General features: G+C 37.2%; 1 protein-coding gene across 3 annotated transcripts in view; it reads right to left on the bottom strand.

Annotated features, from left to right (window-relative positions):
• Nucleotides 1–2445: 2445 nt before the first annotated feature.
• MAPK6 (mitogen-activated protein kinase 6) overlaps nucleotides 2446–24729 on the bottom strand; it is a 32503-nt gene continuing 10219 nt past the window's right edge. For all 3 annotated transcript variants that reach the window (XM_065941896.1, XM_065941897.1, XM_065941898.1), the window contains exons 2-6: nucleotides 14161–15349; nucleotides 12575–12719; nucleotides 9855–10019; nucleotides 5813–6014; nucleotides 2446–4813 (exon numbers count right to left, since the gene is read on the bottom strand). In XM_065941896.1, coding sequence (XP_065797968.1) covers nucleotides 3712–4813; nucleotides 5813–6014; nucleotides 9855–10019; nucleotides 12575–12719; nucleotides 14161–14715 — 2169 coding nt within the window. In that variant the 5' untranslated portion in view covers nucleotides 14716–15349 and the 3' untranslated portion in view covers nucleotides 2446–3711. The remainder of the gene's footprint in view (nucleotides 4814–5812; nucleotides 6015–9854; nucleotides 10020–12574; nucleotides 12720–14160; nucleotides 15350–24729) is intronic.

Raw genomic sequence — 24729 nt, forward strand, 5'->3', positions numbered from 1 at the left:
ATGTTCATCAATTATAACAAATGTACCACTCTGGTGGGGGATGGTGATAATGGGGAAGATTATACATGTATGCAGACAATAGATATGTTAGAATCTCTGTACCTTATGCATACTTTTGCTGAGAATCTGAAATTCCCCTAAAAATAAAGTTCATTAAAAAAAGGAAAAAAAAAAAAAGGCTTCAAATCAACAATCTAAACTTACACTTAAAGGAACAAGGGAAAAAAAAAACAAAAAAAGAACTAAACCCAGTTATCAGAAGGAAGAAAATAAAAACTGGAATAGAATTAAATGGAAATATAGAAAAGATAAACAAATTTAATAAATGCTTAGCCAGAATAAGAGTCAACATAAACCAGAAATGAAAGAGAAATTAAAATGGGATCATATGAGACTATAATGAACAACTGTATGCCAACAAATTGGATAACCTAGAAGAAATGGATACAATTTTAGAACTGTATGGGATTTTCTAGGCAAGAATACTAGAGTGGATTGCCATGCCCTCCTCCAGGGGTTCGTCCCAACCCAAGGATTGAACCTGCATCTCTTATGTCTCCTACATTGGCAGGCTGGTCCTTTTCCATTAGGTGGTCTTGGGAGCCCATGATGAGATTAGTGCCCTTAGAATAAGAGATATGAGATCTCACTCTCTCTCCTGTTCCTCACCATGTGAGGATCCAACAAGGAGACAGCCATCCATAAGCCAGGAAAAGACTTTCACCAGGAACTGTACTGGCCTTTGTGTTCATCTTTGACTTACGGTCCTCGAGAAATGTGAGAAAGAATGTTTATTGTTTAAGTCACCCAGACTGTAGTATTTTGTTATAGCAGCTCAAGCAGACTTATACAATTCCTTTCAGGTGCTTTCCCCCACACTGAGGAGAGTCATACGTTTTTTTCACTTATCTCATTTCTCATCTTTTAAGATCTTTGTTCACATGTGGCTTTGCCTCTGGCATTATCTACAAGAGTGAATTGTGAGGAAGTGGGGATTAAATCAATCATCAAAAGCCTACCAACAAAGAAAGCCCAGGACCAGATAGCTTCACTAGAAAAGTCTATCTAACATTTAAAGAAGAATTAATACCAATCCTTTTGAACCTCTTCCAAAAAACTAAAGAGGGAATACTGCCAAACTCATTCTATGAGGCCAGCATTATCCTGATAGCAAAATCAGACAAACATATAAGAAAATAAAACTACAGACCAATATGCCTGATGAATACTGATACAAAAATCCCCCCCCGGCCAAAACACCCCAAAACAAGCCAACTAAATCCAGTAGCATCTTAAAAGAATTATATACTATGGACAAGTGCAATTCCTGGAATATAAGACTGGTTCAACATACGAAAAAAAATCAATGTAATATAGCACATTAATCATGTGGGTTTTGACATTTATCCTGATACTCTAAAGAGAAAAAGCATTTTATAAAATTCAACATCTTCTCAAGATTAAAAAAAAACTCAACAAAATAGGAACAGAAGAAAATTACTTAAAAGGCTATATATGAAAATCCACAAGTAACATCATATCCAAATGTGAAAAACTGAAAGCTTTTCTTCTAACACCTGAAGGTAATTTGAGTATATAAATTCACAACAGTGATATTCACTGAAATCACTGAACTCATTAAAAATATATGTATCTTTAAACTCTTGTGAATCCACATGAAATCAATAAATAGGTCAGTTGGAAGGCAGAAGTCCAGTTATTAAGAGAATGTACAAAGCAAGAATGGAAGACAAACAGGAAAAGTGATGTTAAAAAAACAATGGTCATATTTGGATAGGTAAATGGGTATGTTCTTGAGCAAAGGAAAGATGATGCAGAACAAATACATTTAATACAATTAAAATACAAATACATCCTCCAGCTGCACAGTTCAAAGCCTCCACACACATCTTACATAATAGCTTTGAAATCTATAAAGCCTTACCATTTTAATATGTGAGGTTAAGTCAACAAGAGATTTCTGTGTGGAGACAGAGAGTCTTTTTTTTCTAAGTCTTTTAGCCTAACATAGTTTAAACTGTAGCCACAATTCAAAGATGCTGAAAAGTGGAACTAGAGAAGATTCTGCTAGTGATTTTCATTCTAGCTAGGTAATCATTACCTAAGATTGAAAGTCGCTCAGTCGTGTTCAACTCTTTGCAACCCCATGGAATTTTCCAGGCCAGAATACTGGAGTGGGTAGCTGTTCCCTTCTCCAGGTGATTTTTCCGACCCAGGGATTGAACCCAGGTGTCCCACATTGCAGGTGGATTCTTTACCAGCTGAGCCACCAGGGAAGCCCAAGAATACTGGAGTGGGTAGCCTATCCCTTCTCCAGTGGATCTTCCTGACCCAGGAATCGAACCAGGGTCTCCTGCACTGCAGGCAGATTCTTTACTGGTAGTTGAGCTACCAGGGAAGCCAAAGAGTTAAACAGGAGCCATATTTGCTGGCCATGTTTTATTTGTCCTTTTTCTTCAAACAGGATAACCAAAGATACAGACAGTATTCAATAAAGTAAAATAGATGAGACAAATTCTAAGAGACTGCGATGCCACATGCTACATTTAACCTAATTTTATTCATGCTTGCTTTGGGATGGGGAATAGATCATTCAGTAAAAACATACAGTAAAAACAAAATATGTCTTATCATGTACAACTTTTAAACTACAATAATGATGTACCTTAATTACTTCCATGCACACAAGTCTAACATTACAGTTTTTTAAAAAATAAACACAATTAAGACTTCTAGGAGCATTTTATAATAAAGTAATTCCTAATTTTTCTTTGTAGATAGATCAAGCACCTCCAAAATACAAATTCCTATACACAGTGAGCGCTTTACTTAAAATGAATACTTAAGTAAATTAAGTACGTGGACAGCCTTAGGATAAGCTGACATTATATATTCAGCTAAGTAGGCAACAAACCATAGTGCCAAATGGAAAAAAGTGAATTTGCAAATAAATTTCAAAAACTAAGTTAACTTTTTATAATTAAATACAGAAAATATACTGATTTGCTAAAATAAATAAGATGTGATGTAACACTTCACTATAAAGAATGCATACCAGAACATTTATAAACAGTGAGTGAATCTCATTAAGGAGAGTTTACTACAATAAACGCTGGCTAAATAGAAGTGCATATTGTGAAGCACTATGGGTGGTATATGTTTTGCCACATACTCTTGTTACCTTGAGGTAGATAACACATGTGTACCAAATTCGGCATTCATTTTCAGTTGCTGCTGGTATCATGTGTTTTTAAGAAATGTGTACAGTATGAAAAACTTGAAAATACTCATGAATGAAAAATGTTTTAGGAAAAAAATAGATATTTTCATGCAATTATGTACAGTCTCACTGTGTAAATTTCAAGGCAAGATTTTTGTTTCCTGTAAAACAGATCATTGTTCTATAAGAGAATGTTTTTTACTTGTCTTAGTGCATTTCTTTTGTCTCCTCCTGCATTGCATTATTTTGCTCTATTCTTTATTTTTGTGTGCAAACGACATGCCAGTTAAAATGAAAACCATCTCACATGTAGAAAAAAATTCTGGATTTTAAAAACCAAGAAAAAAATCCTTTCTAAATGACACCATCTGATTCAAGTAAAAAAAAAAAAAAAAAGACTTAAACACTAGTAATAAAAAAGACAAAACACATTTCATGAAGAATACAAAGAGAAATGTCTGCTGAGTGTTTTAGTTCAGATGTTTCAGAATGCTGCTGTATGTCTTATGAGGAATCTGAGGGGAAGATTTCATAGCAGAAGGTGTTAATGTGGCCTGTATTGACTTAAGTGGTGACCCAACTGGACTGTTAAACTGTGGGATGCCTATGGATTCAAGCTGCTTGTTGAAGAGGAACTCCCCACTGCTGTTCAGAAATCCTTCCTCATTTCCTCTCTCCCCAAGCTTCCCATCCTCTACCGGCTCAGTTTCTAGCATTTCAGTATCTTCTTTCCTGCTAAAGAACTTGTCCAGGTAACTGGTATAAGTGTTTTCCTTTTCAATTTGCTCATCCTTCCTTACCTCACAACAAAACTGATTTATGAGAAAACAGTCCTCCCCACCACCCACAAACTGGCTATCCCAAGAAGATTGGTATAAGGCTTCTAATTGAGCCAAATTTGCCATTCCTTTTTCCTGTTTTTCTCGGCTTACTGACTTTGATATCAAACTTTTCAATTCTAGTTGGGACACTGAGCTATTCAAGTCATTTAATTTGTCAACAACATCAGTAGCCTCATGTTGTGAACTAAGTTGAATAGTTCCTGCAATAAAGGAATCAAAGTCAAATCCCTGATTCTTTTCCCTTTCTTTTTCAGCCAGTTGCTGTGATGCTTCCTCTAAAGCTATCTGGGCTTTAACCAATCCATTCCTTTCACATTTTGACTTGCCCTTCTTATCAGATTTTTCTTTGCTTTGTTCTTTCCAATTAGAAAGATCTATAATAAGCTTGGGTTCATAATAATGATTAACTTCACTCTCTCTCCAAACTAAGTTATCTAAATATGATGATGACCTCGTTTTGTAGTTACAAGTATGGCTACACTCCAGATCACAGTATTTGTTTTCATGATGATCTGGGTACTGCCAACAAGGCTCAGTAGAGTAACTGGTGTCAAAAGCAGGATCCTCCAAATACTTTTCACGATCTCCATCCAAATATTTTCGAGGATCAACTTGTACTTCTTCTTCATCAGTGACATCAGATAGAGCTCTTGGGTCTAGTTGAACTTCCTCAATATCAAAGTTGTTATGTATAGGCCAATCATGCTCTGAAAATTGACAATCATGGTACCTGAAAAAAATTAATACATTAGTGTTACTCCAGATATATGATTTCACTTTCAAATTTACTGCATGCCTTTTGGATCAAAGCACTGTGCTTGCTAGGTCTATGAGGGGAATAATAAGAGTATTAAGTCATATAAGAATTTACAATTTTAATGGATAGGTAAGTCCTGTTACTATATAAAGCAATATGATGCAATGGAGCATATAATTCTATAAACTGCACATAAACATCTGAGTGGCTGGCTGGTCTACAGTTCAATTTCAATTTCACAATTTCTACAAACATAACTTCACACACAAGGGAAAAAAAAAAACCTTTATGGCCACAAAATGTAAATCTCTCATTTCAATCACATGCCAAACAGATTTTCACTCTACGGTAATAAAGTAGACTAGAAGAAGGCTTGCTGGAACTCATCGCCATGAGCAGAACAAGTCTCCATGTAAATATGTTACTGAATGTGGTATCCTCTTACTGACACATTACCGCAAGGTGACTACACCACAACCAAGTAGAGGTAGACTAAGACACAAGTGAAAACAGTGGCGGTTGAAGAGGAGAGAATAGAAAAGAGATGACTTAACTAGTAAGTATGGCAGAAAATGTAGGGATTGGAAGACATCTGGGTATGTGAGAAAACTACTATGCATAGATAGTAGAAATGTTCATGTAGATGGCGGCAGATATATTTGATCATAAACACTTCAACATTTTAGGAGTTAAAATGTTGAAGTAAACAAACTAATTTCAACATTAACTACTTCTTGTTCCAAAGTAGCATTTAACTTTTCCCATTATGTATATACTAAGTAATAACTATTAAATACTGAAATTACATAGAGGCTATTCAAAGACAGCAGTAAGTTTAGCAGAAATCCAAAAAGATCATTTCTAAATTTTTAAGATTTTTACACTGTCTTATCATATACAATTTAAAATAAAGCTCACTAAATTATGCTTTACTGAAAACAAAAGCTTTTCCTAATTTAGGGTCAGTTTTACCTTTCCCAGTTGTAAATGTGACTATGAGTTTCATCCATAAGCAAAATATCATCAACTTCATCTTCAATATGAAAAGGATGACTTGAGATTGGCTCATCCATTGGAAAAGAATAAATGCTCATGTAAGGATGGGAAAGCGCTTCTTCTGCTGTCAACCGATCCATGGGGCTGAATGTCAAAATTTGTTCCAGGAAATCCAGTGCTACAAGAGAAAGAAAAAAACCTTAACTGTATTGGAAGTCCACCAACCCATAAAGAAAAAAAGGGATTACACAATTAAAAGGTAAGTTAATTTAAGTTCTGTCAGAGAAACAAAAAAACTTACCTGATTCACTGATTAAAAAGACATGTGTCCAAGAAACAAAGTAAGTATTTGAAATATATCCCAATCACATTTTATGGCCAATTATAAAGGAAAAGGAATATATGAAGCTGAACCATATGAAATTTTCATTTTTGTCAGTCAAAAACAGTCAAATAACAGCAATTTCATACGGCATAACCTGATACATAGGTCCTAATTTCAGCTCTACAACTCACTAGATTAGCTGGATTACTAGCTATGTGAAACTGGAGAGGTTAAACTTGCTAAACTTCCATTTCTTCAAGTGTAGAATGGATAGAGAGTTAAGTATAAGGTATAAAAATAAAATGTATAGTGTTTAGTGTTCAATATAAAGCCCTTTGCTACTCGTACCTCATTGACCAGCTGTTGTACTAGTTTGTTGACTTCTGTTTCATACCAATCATACTAATGCAGATCACACAATGCACTTGATCACTTTAGGGCTACAGCATAGCTACCACAAACCCAGTTCTTTTCACTAACTCAGACTGTACCACTCTGTCACCACCCCTCCACCACCACCACACAACTTGGATGCCTTATGAGTGACACCATCTTCAACTCTGAACCATTCCCACCTTCCACCTTTCCATTTCCTAGTTATACAGTACTGACAAAAGCTGGATGCAAAATCACATGTGTATATATATATCTAAGCTCTCTAGAGATTCACACATACTGTGGAATTTCAACTGGCCTTTGAAGTGGCTCAGCAATGTTCCTCACCATTTCTTTATGCTCTCAATATTCTCATTATTCTTAGCAGATAAACCTTCTTCACATTTATCTCAATCCCTACTTCTTCACTCTGGTCTGTCACACATCTACTGATCCTTGCCTTCTATCTCAAAGGAAAAGCTAGTTAGCACTTCTCTAAAAGCAAGCTGCACTCTAGAAAGGACCTTATTCTCAACTCTCAATCTCTCATTAACATTACACTTATACAGCCATTTATATCCCACAAAGTGCTTCACTACATTATCTCATTCAATCCTCAGATCAGTCCAATGAAGCATTAAAGAGAAGAAAGGTAAGGCTCCTTGTTACTCATACCCTTCAGTGGCCCAGGGCTGAGGTTCCTGCCTGTGCTCAACCTTTTCCCCACCCACCTCTGTTATATTACCTTAACCTAGGAAGTGATTTCATGATACATCAAGCTGTTCTTGGTTCTTCTGCAAGTCAGTGCCCCACATATCTCAAGGCAAGAGACAATCTAAGGCACAATTATGGATGGTTGACTCAGCATAACCGCCATTCTCAGAGCGAAACATATCCAACTACATGACAGGAATATACTCTAGAATCCCTAAAACTGATAATAGGCAGAAAAGGCAGGGCTAACAAACTACTCAGGTTGAACTTCCAAATGTATGCAAATAAAAAACATTTCCATCATTGTGAAAATTCTATTGGATAGCCCTGCTCTAGAGGAAATCAGTCTATTTACTACAATGGTATGCTAAGATAAAGAAATAGGTGGTAAACTACAGAGAAAGGGAGGATAAAAGGTAACCATGCAGGAAAATTTAAAAGATTGGGTATCCATTTACAGACACTAACCAGTACAGGGTTCCAGTAGTCTTAATGTGTCAATTCACATGTACTTAATCTTGTTTGCTCTTTCCCTCTGAAGATCATGCATAGAATGTGAGAAAGGAACATATACTACTGTAAGAATTTCCCATTGCTCAGAAGGTACTCTGCCCCAAAACAAAATTCCAGTGTTAATGAAGGAGAAACTTGCAGAGCATATCTATGTAACAAGTCTTTAGCTTCAGGAACTTTAAACACTCTGCATTGCATTTGTATGTGAGTACAGGTGGCACTGGTGGTAAAGAATCGGCCTGTCAATGCAGAAGACGCAGGAGACATAGGTTTGATCCCTGGGTCGGGAAGATCCCCTGGAGTAGAAAATGTCAACCCACTGCAGTATTCTTGCCTGAAAAACCTGTGGACAGAGGAGCCTGATGGGCTAGAGTCCATGGGGTCGCAAAAAGTTGGACATGACTGAGTACGTGAGTGTGTGCACCCACACACACACAGAGTTCTATCACTTATGAAAATCAAGAATATTTGTCCAATGGTTACTTTAATGAATCTATTATCAAAAACATTCGTTTAACACATTATGAATAAATCCCAGGCACCAACTAAATATTCAGGTTGGTTCAGAACTGACTGAGGGCAAGGGAAAAGAAGATTCAAACTTAATTAGGTTACAAATGCCTCAACAGCAACTCTGTATTACTAGCTTGCCTCTTCTGGTAAGACTCAGCAATGGCAACAAGGACTCCAAGGCAATCCCTGAGCACTCTCTCTCAACCTGGCTGAGCAGGGTCAAACCTGCAGAGCAGACACATGTCCTGCCTGCCACCCCACCTCTGGATTCTGATTTAACATTCTGCACTTTTTAAAGAATTCCAACAGACAACTCTGAGGCATAGTCAAGTGCTACGTGACTGCTATTCAGTTATGAACAAGGACGACATCATGACAATGGCAACAAGATCAGGAGTCAGAAAGTCAGCAATGTATTACTGACTGCGAAGATACTCTACAAGACGGGTTAAAAATGTAGCATTCCTGAAAAGGAAGCTTATGAAACCTGTTGAAATTAAATACAGTTTCTTCCTTTTCATTCAGGCATTTACTAATGAGTTCCAAGCACAGCTGAGGGGAAAAAAGACAATGTCATCAGTTTTGCCATCCAGTGCTTATCTCTCAAAACACTTGCTAAGTTAAAGCACTTTGATACACATTAACCTTAACTACATAATGATCAGAGTGGGTGATATGAACAATAAATGTATAATTAAGAGAAAGTTTAAGATGTTTAGGAAACTGTATCTTCCTAACTTTATGATTCAGAAAAAGAACTATCACAATTCTGGCATGGATACAGCTAAATACAGTACAATAATCCTTAAAGGTTTGATACAATCAACTTTTAAGGAAGGTATTTTTCATTTCTAATGCTCTTTTTTTAAAAAATGTTATCTTATTACAGACAACTATTACAGCATTTAGACTTTTGTATCTTATCTGTATCAACAAACCCTAAAGATACATCTCTCCATTCTGATGTATGAAATTTACTGCTTTAGTGGTCAGTGAAGTTTTGATTCTCTCCATATTCCTATTACTTTCAAGTCGGCACAAACTGTCACATTTGGCACCCAGTATTACTAACACCAATCTGCAATCTTTTATGTAACAAGTTTGCTCATATGTAGTTTTGATCTTTCCTCCATCTCTTCCTTGCTCTAAAACCCTTGCTTTCCTTCAACTCAATTCCCTCTTTCATATCTAAATCACATTCATATTTGTACCCACACTTGCTTATCATATAACCCTCAGAGAATCTCATTCCAGCTCAGTGAGAGTCAGTGATAAACATGTTCACCTAGCAGAGACGATCAGAAGTAAACGCTGGACAAACACATGGAGTCAGAACCAGCAAAGAGGGGTATACTGGAATCTGGAAAATTATTCACAGCAAAGAAAAGATTCCCAGTCTAAGTGCCTGGCTATAAAAAGGAAAGCGAGAGCTGAAGTTTTAGGTGTATCTTGAGTGTCTAAAGACTATTTGGGAGAATGTGCCACATCTATAACGATAAAAAGCTAAAGCTTCCCTACACACACCCTGCTCACACATAAACACACCATTATATGTTGGTTACTCTTCAGTTACAGTACCTTCTCGACTAATTCCTGGAAGCAGCTGAGTTAAAGGTTTGTGTGGCTCAGTCATGTCATTTCTAATGTAAACTGGAATTACGCTGAGAAGCTCCTGACGATCTTCCTCATGGACAACAGGAATAGATTCTAAAATCAGCTGCATCTGTTCAAGTTCATGTGCACCTAGACGAGATTAAAAAATACCAAATATAACATTAATAAATACATTTCTCAATGTTTAACCTATTGGCAATAAACATTCTAAAGCTACAGGAAACAGAATCGTAATGACCATCGAAGGGGAAAATGGTTTTAACTGCATCATTAACCAGCAGATTTCACTGCTTTGAGTATCATCATCAATCTGCTCAAAAAGCTTATCTTTGTCAAATTCTGCTCATTGATATGCTCAGTTTTAGCTGCTTTGTTTCCGTAAGAAGTTGACTTGAAGTCTGGCCTCATATTAAGGTATCGCAAAGTAGTGAAAAAAGCAATAAACTGATATTTAAAAGATGAGATTCTAGTCTCAACCATACATACTAATTAAGTCACTATAACTCTGAGAATACTTAACATGGTGATGACTTAATTTCACTATCAATAAAATAGAGCCTTAGACTAGATTCGTGAAACAGAAAGTTTTACAGTTATGGATTAGGCTCAGTTAACATTTCAGAACCACTATTAAAGAAATAAAAGGGGAAACTTCAGGCTAAATGGGCAGTTAATATTTAAAAAACAAAACAGTCATTTGTTTTTCCACTCATTTCTAGAAACTCATTCAAAAATCAAAATTTTTCCTGAGTGCCTACCATGAGCAAGGCACTTTAAGTTACACCTGTGAAACAAAACTGACCAAATTTCTGCCTTCATGGAGCTCACAGTATAATGGAGGAAGACAGATAACAACTTCTGTAAACATTTACATCAAACAGTGACAAATGAAGAAAAACAGAGTAAGCTAAGGGGGACAGAGAGCACTGTTAGGAGTAGGGTTAATTTATATTAACAACCCCTTGGTTGTTATGACCTTATCATCCTTATGACCAAGCAAGGCCTCACTGAGAAGCTGACAAGGAAGTTAGGTAATACCCCATACATTCATAAAGAGGAAGGGAGTTCCAGGAAGATGAGAAAGGGCCCAAAGGCCTAGAGGAGAAAGTGGGCTTGGTGTGTCCAAGAAACAACAATTAGGCAAGTGTAGCTGAAGTACAGTGACTCAGGAAAATGACAGGAGATGAGCCCAGTGGTAACACAACACTGAGAGTTTACGTGATTCTGAATTTGATAAGAAACCATTACAGAGTTTTGAACAGAGAAATGACATGAGCTATGTTTTCAGAGAACTACTGTGTTGCTATGTGGTAACTAGACCACAGACAAGGAAACTTAAAGCAGGAAAGCTGGTTAGGAGATCATGTGTTAGACCAGGAAAGGCAGAATGGTTTACTGGACTGGGAGGATGACAGTAGTGAAAGAGACACTAGAAATAAGATTCAAGATATACTTTAAAGAAACAGCCCATAAGACCTATAAGGAGAAAAGTGAAGGACGATGCCAAGATTTTGGCTTGAGCAAATAAGAAGTGGGTTTGGTTTACTAAGATGAGGAGGACAGCAGAAAGAGGAAGTATGAGCGAGAGATATCAGGAGGTCAGTTTTGGATAGGTTAAATTTGAGATGCCATTAAACATCTGAGTTGAAATACTGAGTAAGAGCAAAAAATAAGGCTAGGGCACTTACTACAGGTTAAAAATACACAGATTTCCAATGAATGCTTAGGCCTTGCCTTTTATTGCTGTTAATATGAGGTCTATCCTAACCAATAGATTTCCCTCATGCTGCTTTTACTGAATGGTTCACAAACCTACTGAAAAGGTTTTTAGAAGGGAACTACAACTGAGTCTTTTTTTTTTTTTTTAGTTCTACCACTTTATTGGTACCAACCCATCTCCCTCCACCCTCGTGCACACATGCTCAGTCATGTAGCCCCATGGATTGCAGCCTGCCAGGCTCCTCTGTCCATGGACTTTTCCAGGCAAGAATACTGGAGTGGGTTGCCATTTCCTTCTCCATACAACTGAGTCTTTCAAGTCATTTCATAAACAATTCTGTTTAATTAAATATTTAAAGTGTACAAAGGTTTAAGATAAAAAATTGTTTATTTCTAGAGGTTTTTGTCTTAATCCACCTTAACTCAAAAACTTTCTCATGCACTTTTTTAGATTCCCTCAGCACCAAAATCATTATAAAATTGGTTGTTTCTGAAATATCACATCAGTCAGGTCAACAGGATATGGCAGTTCAAGCAACAGGGTTAACAGGAGACAAAGAAAGAATTATTGAATTTAGCTAAAAAATAGCTAAATAGCTAAAAAAATTTCACCAGGAAGTGACAAACACTGACAGAATCAGGTAACACAGGTATCATTTAACAAAAACAACCAACAAATATTGATCTATAAAATAGGAAATTATGTTTAAGAAATAAAAATATATACAAAAGAAACACTAGAATTCAGGCTAACTTTACTGAACAATCCAGTAAATATGTAAGTGTTCTCCATCTTTAAAATACCATTTAAAAAAATAAATAAATAAAATACCATTTTATCTTTTCATTTTAATAGTTTAGACTATAGTAAATTGGTTTAAATCTTACATAAATCTGGATTCATAGAAATATATGAAATTATTTCTCCTTGGGATAATTTTCCCATTTATTTTAAAATTTCTAACCTGCAAAGAGGGTTTTACCAGTCAGCATTTCAGCAAAGATGCAGCCTGCAGCCCACATGTCAATGGCTTTAGTATAATTATTAGGAGAAAGTAAAAGACGTGGAGATCTGTACCATTTAGTAACCAATCCTTCAGAAAGATGACCCTGAAAAAGAAACAAAAATATACTTTTTACTTTAGCTGAATAACAGTATGTAAAACATGATTCATTAAAGAGCCCTTAATCTAAAAACAAACTGTAATTGTAAAATCCTTAAACAGTACTGTTGATTTCTATGCCTATTTTCAAAGCTCTTGCACTTCTGAGGCTGTATGGAGATTAAACTCCCCATGTAACATACTATCTATAACATGATATTCTCATGAAGCACTCTGACCAAAGAATACTATAAGAATTTAGTATTAAAAAAAATAAATAAATAAAATAAAATAAAATAAAAAGAATTTAGTGTTAACTCTAGGGCACATATTCACAACATGTTTGAGAAGAGAAGCTATTTATCACTTCAAGTCAACAATGAAGCAGGTATGCTTTAAATCAATGAGAGAAAGGCAGGAAAGAGTACCAAAGGTGAGCTATTTATAAAGCAGTGCCAACCTCCTTACTGACAACCCAGGGGACCTGGCTATACTGCACACGCCATTCCTAATCAAATTCACTACTTTATATTTATGAAGAATTTGACAAAAACAGTTAAACATATGTTGCCTTGTTTCATTCTAAAAATAACACTGAGAAAATATGAAGGTAGATATTAACACTCAGGTTAAGGAGTCTGCTTAAGGCCATATAGTTTAGCTGGATGTAGAAGTGGAACTCAATTTTAGATAGTCTAACTCCTCATTCAGTGTTCTATCCACAATACTTCACTGTTATCCATAAAGATGTGGTCATCCACTTCATTTTGGTACTTAATTTCGATGCTGAAGTTTTTTAAGTTAAGTTATACTCAATGTGAGATGATATATGCAAATGCCAAGATGTGTCTTAGATGTGTGCTATGAGAAGCCAAGCAAGCAGGCTTCCCAGGGATGGTTTATACCAAAACAGCTCCATTTTTACATTTTAAACATCAGAGTCCTACACATGATTTCATTTGAAAACTAAAAAACTAAAACTAAAGAGTTCAGCTCAAAAAATATCATTAATTTCCTGTATAAAAGCAAATTTTATTTAAGGCAAAGTTACTATGAATTCTTCTGCCTATTCTTATTGCTACTTTATGTTTGTGCAAATTTAGATTTCAAACTAAGTTTGCTAAACAAGGCATAACAGAAGAGTATATCCAAACAAACAAAAAAAAAAAGTAAAAGTTGAAACAGCAACCTTCTGCCCTAAACACATGATATATCCTACTTTTAAGAGAGAATTTCAGTAATTACAAATAACCAGAACTTGTACTTAACTAGGATCCTGTTCCACCTTCATTTCAAACACAGGGAGATTGTGAATGCAAAAAAGGTACTATGTAAAGTTTAATACAATTAACTAAAAATTCTGCCACAACACACAAAGGAAATACAAGCACCTGTTTCTGATGATGTGTATCAATTCAGAGGTCTGCCTCAGCTGACTTTCCACATACCTTATGGGAATAATGGGGATCCATGATCCGTGCAAGACCAAAGTCACCTATCTTCAGCACCAAGTCTTCAGTATTAATGAAAAGATTAGCTGGTTTGAGATCTCTGTGCAGTACGTTTGCTGAGTGAATGTATTTGAGCCCACGTAGCAGCTGATACATGAAAAGCCTGGCATGCTCTTCCAGTAAAGGGCCCTGCTCCAGCACATTAGCCAAGTCTGTCTCCATGTACTCCTGAACAATGTAAACACTGTTCAGTTCGGTAAGAGAGCCCACATCATCCGTTAACTGGCTTCCACTAGGACCAAGAATTTCAAACACCTTCACAATGTTATCGTGGTCAAGTCTTCTAATAATTTTGATTTCACGTAGAGCATGTTTGACACTCTGGGGATCAGTAAGGACAATTTTCTTGATGGCTACTCTTTTGTCACAGTCATTGTCTACAGCAGAAAAAACCAAGCCATTGCCTCCACAACCCAATGGTTTTAAGTCCATATACCTAGAGCCCAGATCAAAACCATGAATGTTCATGAGACTTTCAAATTTTTCTGCCATTTTGAAACCCTTACTATTGGCTTTTCCTTTCAAATTGTTGAACTTGTGTGAACAAGGAAGAAAACTGGCATCAAAAGGAAAGATCTTTTAAAAAGGGAGAAAAAAATAATTCTGCGTCCACAGCAAGATGGTTTCTTGATGCTCATTGCATATGCCAACCAGGCCTGTTGAGTTCCCCTTAGATTTAAAGCTCAAAAAGCTCTATTCATACTGAGAATTAAAAAGATTGCAGTACTCATAGTTCAAGAAAGGGACAGCAACTCTGCAGACATTTAAAGAAAACACTCAAGAAACTCAAACGGAATGAAATGACATACTATGCACTCAGATTTACTGTGCTGAAGGGTTTAACATTTAACAAAAATGTGAATAAATATGCACACAACAGGCTTCTATGAACATTCTCCTCACAGTGCAGATACATTCAGTGTTGGACTGGTCCTGAGCAGCATCATTCTAAGGTGCTGGTAAGCGCTGTTTCCGTTTTGCTTCTTTTCTTCCTCTGTTGCTGTATATTTCAACAGGAAGCCCTGGCGGCTGTTGGTTAACAGAAGATGTCTTTTGTTAGTGATCAGGTGGCTCCAGCTCACCACAATCACAATCAAAGCTACCGTCCATCTTACTCTGATACAACCTGGAGGATGAGAAAAAAGAAGGAAAAGAGTCACCAATGCAGGAAATGCTCTTTTGATCAACTTTATAAAATGACACAAACTAGGCATTTAGCTTAAGCTACCACTGGGTGGGGTATTAAACTTACATACGTCACTAAATGGAAAGATTACCCTCAATCAAAAATAGCTACCTATGTTGTAAGCAATTCACATGTGCTGACTCAGACTCCAGATCTCACCATACTAGATTCTTTGTATTATCTAAGTCATTAGGTTGTATAATTTCTTAAATGCCAATAAGCAAAGGAAAAGTTCATAATATTTTTACAGAATTCTTTAGAATTTTTCAGTAAAGCATTTGCAACATTTTTCTAAAAATAAATATATAATAACTTAAAAAGTGTTAGTTCATTAAAGGGCATGTTTATTTATTAACTCTGTCTGACAGAGTTAACGCCTGGCAATACCTAATGAACAAAAATGTAGCAGTACAAATAAGAAATTGCCAAACAAGCTCTTAAACTTACAAAGTGAACTTCGTAAGTTCACTTACAAAGGCGTGAACTTAAACAGTGAATAAACCTATGAATAAAGCCTATGAAATGTTTAACTTCACTGATGATCAAAAATATCAAATTACTTCAGGAAGATGATATTTCAGATTGGAAAAACGGTTTCAATGAAGTGTCTCAACTGCAAATATCAAGTCTGGAGAGGGATGTGGAAAAACAGGAACTTTCCTACAAAAATGGTGAGAGTTTACAAGGGACAGTTAGGGAGTTTGGGATTGACATGTACACAAAATGTTATAATTAAAATGGATAACTAACAAGGACCTACTGTATAGCACAGAGAACTCTGCTCAATATTATGTGGCAGCCAGGATAGGAGGGGAGAGCTCAGGGGAGAGTGGATACATGTGCATGTATGGCTGAGTCCCTCTGCTGTCCACCTTAAACTATCACATCATTATCAATCAGTCATACTCCAATTTAAAATAAAAAGTTAAGAAAAAACTAAAACAAAATAAAGTTATCATAAAATATTGGGAAAGAGTAAGAACATCAAAAAACAGTTTGGCATAAGTAAATACACAAGTAAATAAATAAATATCATACCTATGACTTGGCAATTTTTCTTCAAGGAAAATTCCCTAGAGAAGTGCTTGCAAATGGACATACAGGTGTTCATTTTTTTTTGTAATAGCAAAATAACAAAAACAGCCTAAACTTTCAACAATAAGAATAAATGAGTTATAGTCATACAGTGAACTACTATATAACAGTAAAAATGAAGATGGCAGAAATCATCAGATATACACTAAATTTAAAAGGCAAACTGCATACAGAAATGTGCATGCTGCAACTAGTTATAGCAGGTGGATAAACATGCAAAATAAAGCTATTTTAAGGTACATTCAGATGTAGCAAAAGTATAAAAACATAAGAGTGATAAATAACAAATTAAAGATAATAATCACCTTAGGAATGAAGGAAGGAACAAGAACGGGGCAGGGGGATTACACAGCATGCTTCAACCAATCTTTAATGTGTTATTTTTTTAAAAAACAACTGAAGCATGACAAATTATTAGAATGTTATAGAGTTATGCAGTATGTAAATGAAGAGTTCATATTATAGGGGGAAATGCAGGCAGACAAAAAAGCGAAACACATATTAGATGGCAATAAGTGGTATGGAAAAATAAAACAGAGAAAAGAGACAAAGAGGGTAGTGAGGAAATGCCTCTCTGATAAGGTGTTACTGGAGCAAAGCTTTAAGGGAGGAAGTAAGGAGGTGGGTGGGCCTTTAGGATGCTATGTGGAAGTAACTGTAGACAGAGGGGCTCAAATATAAAATAAAAAGTTTTTAAAAATCAAAATAAAATAAATTTATCATAAAATATTGGAAAAAAGTAAAAACATCAAAAAGCTATTAGGCATAAATAAATACACTAAGATGAGCATTTGTTTCATGTTCCAGAAGCAACTAGGAGACCAATGTAGTAGCTCATTTAAACGTATTAATACATGCCTATAAGTAAGTAATACAGCCTAAACCCTTATACGGAAAGGCTTTCTGTTGCTGACTTTTGACCTTAAAGCTAGTATAGGTGCATATACAATGCTATTTCATCAATGAGTCTAAATAGGACTGGACACAGGACAGCTGCAATAATCCTTGGTTCAAAGAGCTAATTATTCAAAGGCAGGAGAAACTTTATCAGTGAATGAAATAAAGCTGTCCAATCTAAACCTGAAGACATGGCAACTTCCAATCACCTTCAGGTGTGGCTTAAGAACTGCTAGGACCAAACACATCAGCTACTGCACAGGGGTGAAACTTCTGTACAACAGAGGAATCTACCTCGTTTCCCTGTCTGCTTCATTCATATTTCTACATACTTCACATGTGTAAATGTATGATCCTTAAAAATAAAATAAGGTCACAGCATATGCTTCCATCTGAGCAAATCTTCAATTCTGAGAGATCCAGAAATATGAAAAATACTGTGTGAAAGAGAAACTGATAATACGAATAACTCAGAAACTAAGTAGGTAAATGATCCCTCTTGCCCTAATGTAGACAATTCCTTAAAGCTCAGTCAAGTTTTAAGTTTTTGATAAACGTACATTTTTATGTCTGTTTAACAGACTTGACATAAGAATACTAACACCTCTAAGTACTCTCATAAGCTTTTGGTTCACTAACACAGCAATCAGAGACAAGCAAAAATAATGCTTCACTAAAACACCACCACTCTCATCCACAAGAAAAGTACCACAGTAGAAACTTCATTCAGAGGATGAGTTGAAAACGCAAGACCTCCATCCACATCGGCCCCCTTTCAATCTTAGTGAGACCAAGAAGCATTACACACCAGAAGCAAATCTAAGGACAAGAATGCCCTTTTGGAAATCTCAGACACTGATCACCACTTACAGGGGTAAAGAGTGGGTAAAAATTCATTTCAGGGAAGGTAAGAGCTTGTGACTAGGCTGAGAGCTGCGGAGTTCTCATTACAGACTCAGATGATGCCTATACTGAAAGCCTCGAGCAAACTTTACAGAAATATGAGACCACAATCTAAAGAAAGAACGTAATATTTGTCAACTAAACTGTAATTCCACCAGACAGTGAGGACTGTACCAATAAAAAACTGGGATGGGGGAGTGGCGGAGGAAGGGCTGGGGAGGCCATCCCATTCTTTACAACAGTGCTTGCCTGTGTAGTTGCCGCGCTGCTCTTGAGTAGTATTCTTCAAAGTCCTTCATATCTGTTAGACCAAAAGCTTTTTTAGCACCTTTTCATCCAGGAGCTTGAAAAGTAAGCTTTTCAAGCTTAATCAGTAAGTTGGAGGCAATGCCATACCTCTGTATGATAAAGTGGATCTAGTAAATACTTCCAATTCAGTCCCCTCCATTCAGCAAGTATTTGCTAATTATGTTATGTACTTGTCAGCATACCAAATGGTAGGTAAAAGTAGGCTTGACCCCTGCCCTCATGGAGTTTATAGTACAGTTAGAAAAAAACAATAATAATATGAAAAAAGGGCATGCAGAAGGGAAAAAGCAGTACAGGATGCTGTGAGAGCCTAGACACGGGGTGATCTGACCTAATTAGAGCAGTCAGGATATGTGCCTCTGGAAGCCATAAAAAGCCAAAGGCCTCCCATGCTCCTCCTTAGTGACCATGAAAACAGCTTCTTCCTTATCACGATGACCCTTATAGGAGTTACATTGCAAATCCTGATCTGGTTCAATCACCTCCATCTTTCACATCCACCAGGCAGTCACTGGGCACGCAACTGCATCTAAACTGGATCAGCAGATTACTGGTCAGTGCATCCTCCATCCACATCAATGACTTCTAGAAGTGTCTTATTTATACCATTTTCTCCACCATCTATCACGTTTAACTTCATAAAAGCAAAGCTCAAGGCTCAGATTCAAGATCTGCAGTTCTCCTTCCTTTTGCACTTTCTACACACTTCAAGGGAGGAAAGGGAAAACCAAGACAGGACAGTAACTTTAAAATGACCCTTCCCACCACCTTTTTAATTTCTGTGTCTCCAGATGTTTCCCATTCCTACTAACCTGAGTGCTGATATGGTGTTGCTTGGAAAGAGATCATTGGTTAAGTTTTAATTAGCTAAGTTGATGTTGCTTTGTTTTTTAACAATTTGGTAAATAAAAATGAAGAGCAGAGAATGATTTATAAGAATGAAGTTGGCTCTTTGGTCTTCTTTTAGTAATTCACCATAACATGGAAGTAAAAGCTCTCTGTGTAGCCAGGCTGAGTACCAGCTTCCAACACTTACAAGATAGTTTCCCGAAACTACATTAGCCACAAATGTTGCCTCGAGCTCCTTCTTCTCTAAATTGCCTCCTGCTTTCTGTCACTTAGCTCACTCCATCACCAAGAGAAATGCATGTACTCTGAGTCAGGCCGAAGTGTATGAAGTCATAAAACGCAAAAGAAAGAAATAAAAAAGACAGAATAACTTCACTCTGCTCCATTTCTACATTCTACAGAAATTCGATTTTCTTTCCTTTCTTATCCAGGAACAACTTGGTCAGTGTCAGCAAGTACAAAGTTTGAGGTGAGGGCCTTAAATATAAAGGTTACTTGCCTGATACTCCCTTCCATCTTCTATTCTGCTGCTTCTCAGGTTAAATGCTGACTTGGGACATCTGGCCTGATGACACTCACTCACTCACTTACCCCCACTCCTCATCAGCTCTTGCCTATTTAGCTCTTCTCCAGGGTCAACTGAGTAATCTGAGTTAACTGGCATTTAGCCAGCCTCACATCTCAGCCAAAGCTCAGTTACTTTTGGAGAGAAGGGAAAGGTTGAGCTCTACTTACGTTCACCTAGGACTCTTTCCTAACCCTGGCATAGAGAGGTGTTGTTATAGCAAATTCACCCTTCCCTAAGATCATGTTCTCAAGCTCTCATCAAAGCTACTAAGCTTCTAGGGCAGAGAAGGCCAAAGACTACAGCTTAACTGCTTGCTCATATGCATTCCTGACAAAGCTCTTACTCCTAATGCAGGGTAGCCCTCAGTTATCAGGGACCCCTCTCAGGATGTGGGCCTTAAGGAGGTCAGAAGTGCAAACCAGCGTCAGTGAATCATCTCAGGAACTTAGGTGTGGGAGGGAGGACCTTAACACTTAAGCATCAAGGACTAAGGGGCTTTTGCCAGCTATCAGTAACTACCATTAGCTACAAACTTTCAAAGATGGATGCTTACATAGCTTCTAACAAAGTAACCAGTTTTTTAAAAACTTCTCTTCTAGTCCTAACTCCTGTTCTTAAATTGTCTGAACCTTTGCCTAAATGCATTTTAACATTAGGGACTTCAACCATTTAAGAGGCCATTATAAGATAAACGTTATATGTTTATTTTGATGCTCATATCTAGTTGCTATTTACTCTAGGTACTCACACTGGAATAGCAGAACTTTACAGACCAGATAAACTACTCAATCTCTACAGACCCTTCCAACTCTAAAAGTCTATGACCTATGAAAGCTACTACAGTACAAGTCTTCCAACGTGACTAGTTTTTGCTCCCACTTAATACAGTAGGATGCCCAAAAAGGTGGAAATGTGACTGAAATTGCTATAAAACATTAAACACAATCCCATTTACAAATTTACGGCTGGAAAATTTAAAATAATTATAATAATCCTTCAACCCCTTCCTATCTTCCTCCTGCCAGAGCCATCATTTCTAAGACTCTTCTCCTAACCAACGGCAAGGAAACACTGGGGCAAATATATAAGCAGAAGACACTTGGGCAGCCTTCTTCTTCAAGTACCTTTGGAAATCTGATGATTCCAACCAAACAAAAATGAATATAAATTTCTATAGTAGTTGAGACAGGTTATACAGTGTTACAGTAACAAATAACCCCCAAACCTCAGTGAGTAAAAAGACTTCTTAAGTCTAGCTCATGCAACAAGTGCAACATAGCTGTTATCCAAACTCCTGAAGGAGTTATACCACCCTCTATCACAGCCACTCAATGTGCCAGAGGGAAAGAAATGAGAATATCTCACTTATATGTAACGTCGTGTGTGTTCAGTTATGTCCAACTGTTCACAACTCCATGGACTGTAGCCCACCAGGCTCTTCTGTCTTGAGAATTATCCTGGCAAGAATACTGGAGTGGGTTGCCATGTCCTCCAGGGGATCTTCCTGACCCAGGGATGGAACCCGCATCTCCTGCGCTGGGAGGCAGGATCTTTACCACTGATCCACCTGGGCAGCCCCACTGATTCGTAAACCTTCGTCCAAAAAAATCATACCCTTCACTTCTACTCATATTTTACTGACCAAAGCAGGTCACAGGGTGGCACCAACTTCAATGCAGTAGGGAAATGCAATCCCAAAATGGCCCAGAAGCAGAGAGAACCTAGTTTTTAAGAGCTTTCACTGTTTGTTTCAATTCTTCCATCCATCCACTGCATTTTTATTCAACAAAACCTTGAGTGCTTATCAAATGCCAGGCACTGTCTTAGGCATTAAGGTATAGAAGGGATCAAAATAGTCCAAAAAAGGGGGGGAAAAAGCCACATGGAGCATGTACTCCTAGAGCATTACATTCCACCGCAGTAGATTCCATTGTAGTAGGCTTCTCTGTCCCACTAGGCTTGCTTTCTCTTTTCTATAGCATTTTCCTTTGTCTTTTGCCATCCATCCCCAATCTCATTTAATCTACCCTCTGATCTTCAAATCCTCTAATCTTCATTTTCTAGGGCACCACTCCCTTCCCCCTTGCTGCAGTTCTATTTTGAAAGGTTTGGGACTAAGTACCTTTACTGATACTTTCTGAGCCTAGTTCCTGATGGTATGCACCTTAAACACTATTGAAAGAATTAATGTAAATAACATATTCTACTTGGTAGCAGAAAGCTTTGGAGAACACAAGCTCTACCCTCAATTTTTTCAGAATCTGATCACATTCTGACCTACCATGTAGGAACATCAGTGATGACTCTAGATATGGTACTTTCCTTTCCAGGCATTAGCCCAGGAGCCTCACCCTATGGTGAACATATAGGTCTGCCAACACACGAAGAAAGCAACTGACTTCAACCCAGTTGGACTGAAGAAACAGAAAAACGTTAGCTCTGTTATAGCTCCTAGTTTGTTTTGCTGAGGTAGTGGAGAGGGACTGCACCACTGAAGCAGTGCCCTATATAACCAGATGAGCAGGACTCTGTAAAAAGTCCTGCTAGCCTAGCAGGTAGGTACTGTGAAGATATCCAAGATCATTCCACTACTCTCTGATTGTACTGTTCTTTATCCCATGATAGGAGAAATCTAAAAGCACCACACCTTTTCAGACTGGCATCAAATACAACAGCTATCATTTCTGGGCTAACTCTGGTAAGGGTCTGAAGGTCCCATTGCGCAAGGCCACATAAAACATGTCTGGACCCCCATCAAATGGAGACAACCACGTGCTTATTAGAGTGCGCCCAGTTTCTTAAAAAGTGATTCAGAATGGCAGATAGTTTTTCTGGAATATCTTTTCTCCTTTGTTTCTCATTTTCTCCAAACCTAAACAAGAAAGCTTGTAAGACAGAAAAAAGTATAAGTAGGGACTTCCCTGATGGTCGAATGGTTAAGAATCCACCTTCCAATGCAGGGGACGCAGGCTTAATCCCTGGTCCCAGAAGATTCCACATGCTATGGAGCAATGAAACCCAGGCATCATAACTATTGAGCTAAGTTCTAGAGCCTGTGAGCCACAACGAAGACCCTATGTGATGCAACTAAGACCTGATGCAGCCAAATTAAAAAAAAAAAAATAGCATAAGTCTCTTATCAGAGTCACATGACAGTTTGATACTGTTGAAAACTTCTCATCTGATGTCACCAACCCCATAGTAAAAAAAAAAAAAAGAAACATGAACTAAAGTGATCTGAAGTTTAGTCAAGAATCTGTGGCTAAACTAGCTTTGTAATCAAAGCCTCATGTTACTATGTCTCAGTTCCTCATCAGGAAAATGATGTAGCTAAATGACATGATTTCTACAATCTCTTCCAGCTCCAAAATACTTTAAGTTTAGTGAAAGACTCAAGATTTCCACTTCTGATTAAAATGCAGAAAGTTGCAAGACACCATTACTCTCTCCCGATAAACCATGATAAACTAAATAAGCTACAGAACTGTAATTAAGAAATACATCAGAAAGCTAAGGATGCAAAGAGCTCTAGGCTCTAGAAAATGTCAAGCCCTTCCTAACACAAGAGAACATGGCTATTCTCATTTCTCATAAAGTTGCAAGAGAACAAGATATTTTTCACTAACAGGATGAAGAAGAAACCAGTCAAATTTATAAACAATGATATGTGCCGCATAAAGATTCAGGTAACAGATTAGAATTCAGAGGAAGCCCAGTTACAAGCCCTACCTGCCAATCCTTCCCCATGGGTCTTCACTAAAAGTACAAGTCTGAAGCCAAGTCAAGAAAGCGGAGAGAAAAACTCATGAAGCATATGGGCATCCATTTTGTCCAAGACAGATGCCCTCTCAAGGTGGAGGTCAAGATAGGAAGTATGAGATAAATCCCTCAAAGGCATTCTTGAGTATAAGGCAAATAAGAAAATGGGCAAAAACCTGATGTAAAAACCTGAGGTGGTACTGGAAATCAAAGAAAATATCCAAGTAATCCAAAGAGCCAGCAGCAAGGCTGAAAAGTAGTTCAGAAAGTTGACATGATTTACAAAGCTGACAAGGCAGAAATATGTGATGTGACAATGGGCAAAAACTTCCCCAAACTGATAAAGACATCAACTCACAGACCTGGAAGGTCAATGAACCACAAGCAAGAAAAATACAAGGAAACTCATATCTAGGGACATCATAAACTGTTGAAAGTTAGGGAGTGGGAAGGTAAAGAGCAACTCTTAAAAGCAACTATGAAAGAGAAAAAAGTATACACTAGGGAAAAACAATAGGAACAAAGGCTGACAAACACAAAAGTTAAAGACAACAGAACATCATCTCTCAAGTGTCAAAAGAAACTACCAGCCCAGAAATCAACATCAAGGGAAACATACTGCAAAAAGGACGAAACAAAAACATTCTCAAAGAGAAAAAAGTGAAAGGAATTTGTCTCCAACAGATTCCCATTACACGAAATGCTAAAAGAAGTTTGTTATCATGAAGATGAACCAAATGGAAGACCTGCAGAAAGCATAAATAATTGGAAAAAACAAAGCCTTAAAAAAAAAAAAAAAAAACCAATCCACATGTTTAAATGCCTTTAAGAGACTGTTGATTGTTTAAAGCAAAAATAATAATGTATTGGGGTTACAGCATATGTAGAAGTAAAACATAAGAGCACAGTGTGTTACAAGAGGGTAACCTGAATCATGCAG

Source organism: Muntiacus reevesi, chromosome 7, assembly GCF_963930625.1.
Source record: "Muntiacus reevesi chromosome 7, mMunRee1.1, whole genome shotgun sequence".
NCBI classification, from domain to species: Eukaryota; Metazoa; Chordata; class Mammalia; order Artiodactyla; family Cervidae; genus Muntiacus; species Muntiacus reevesi.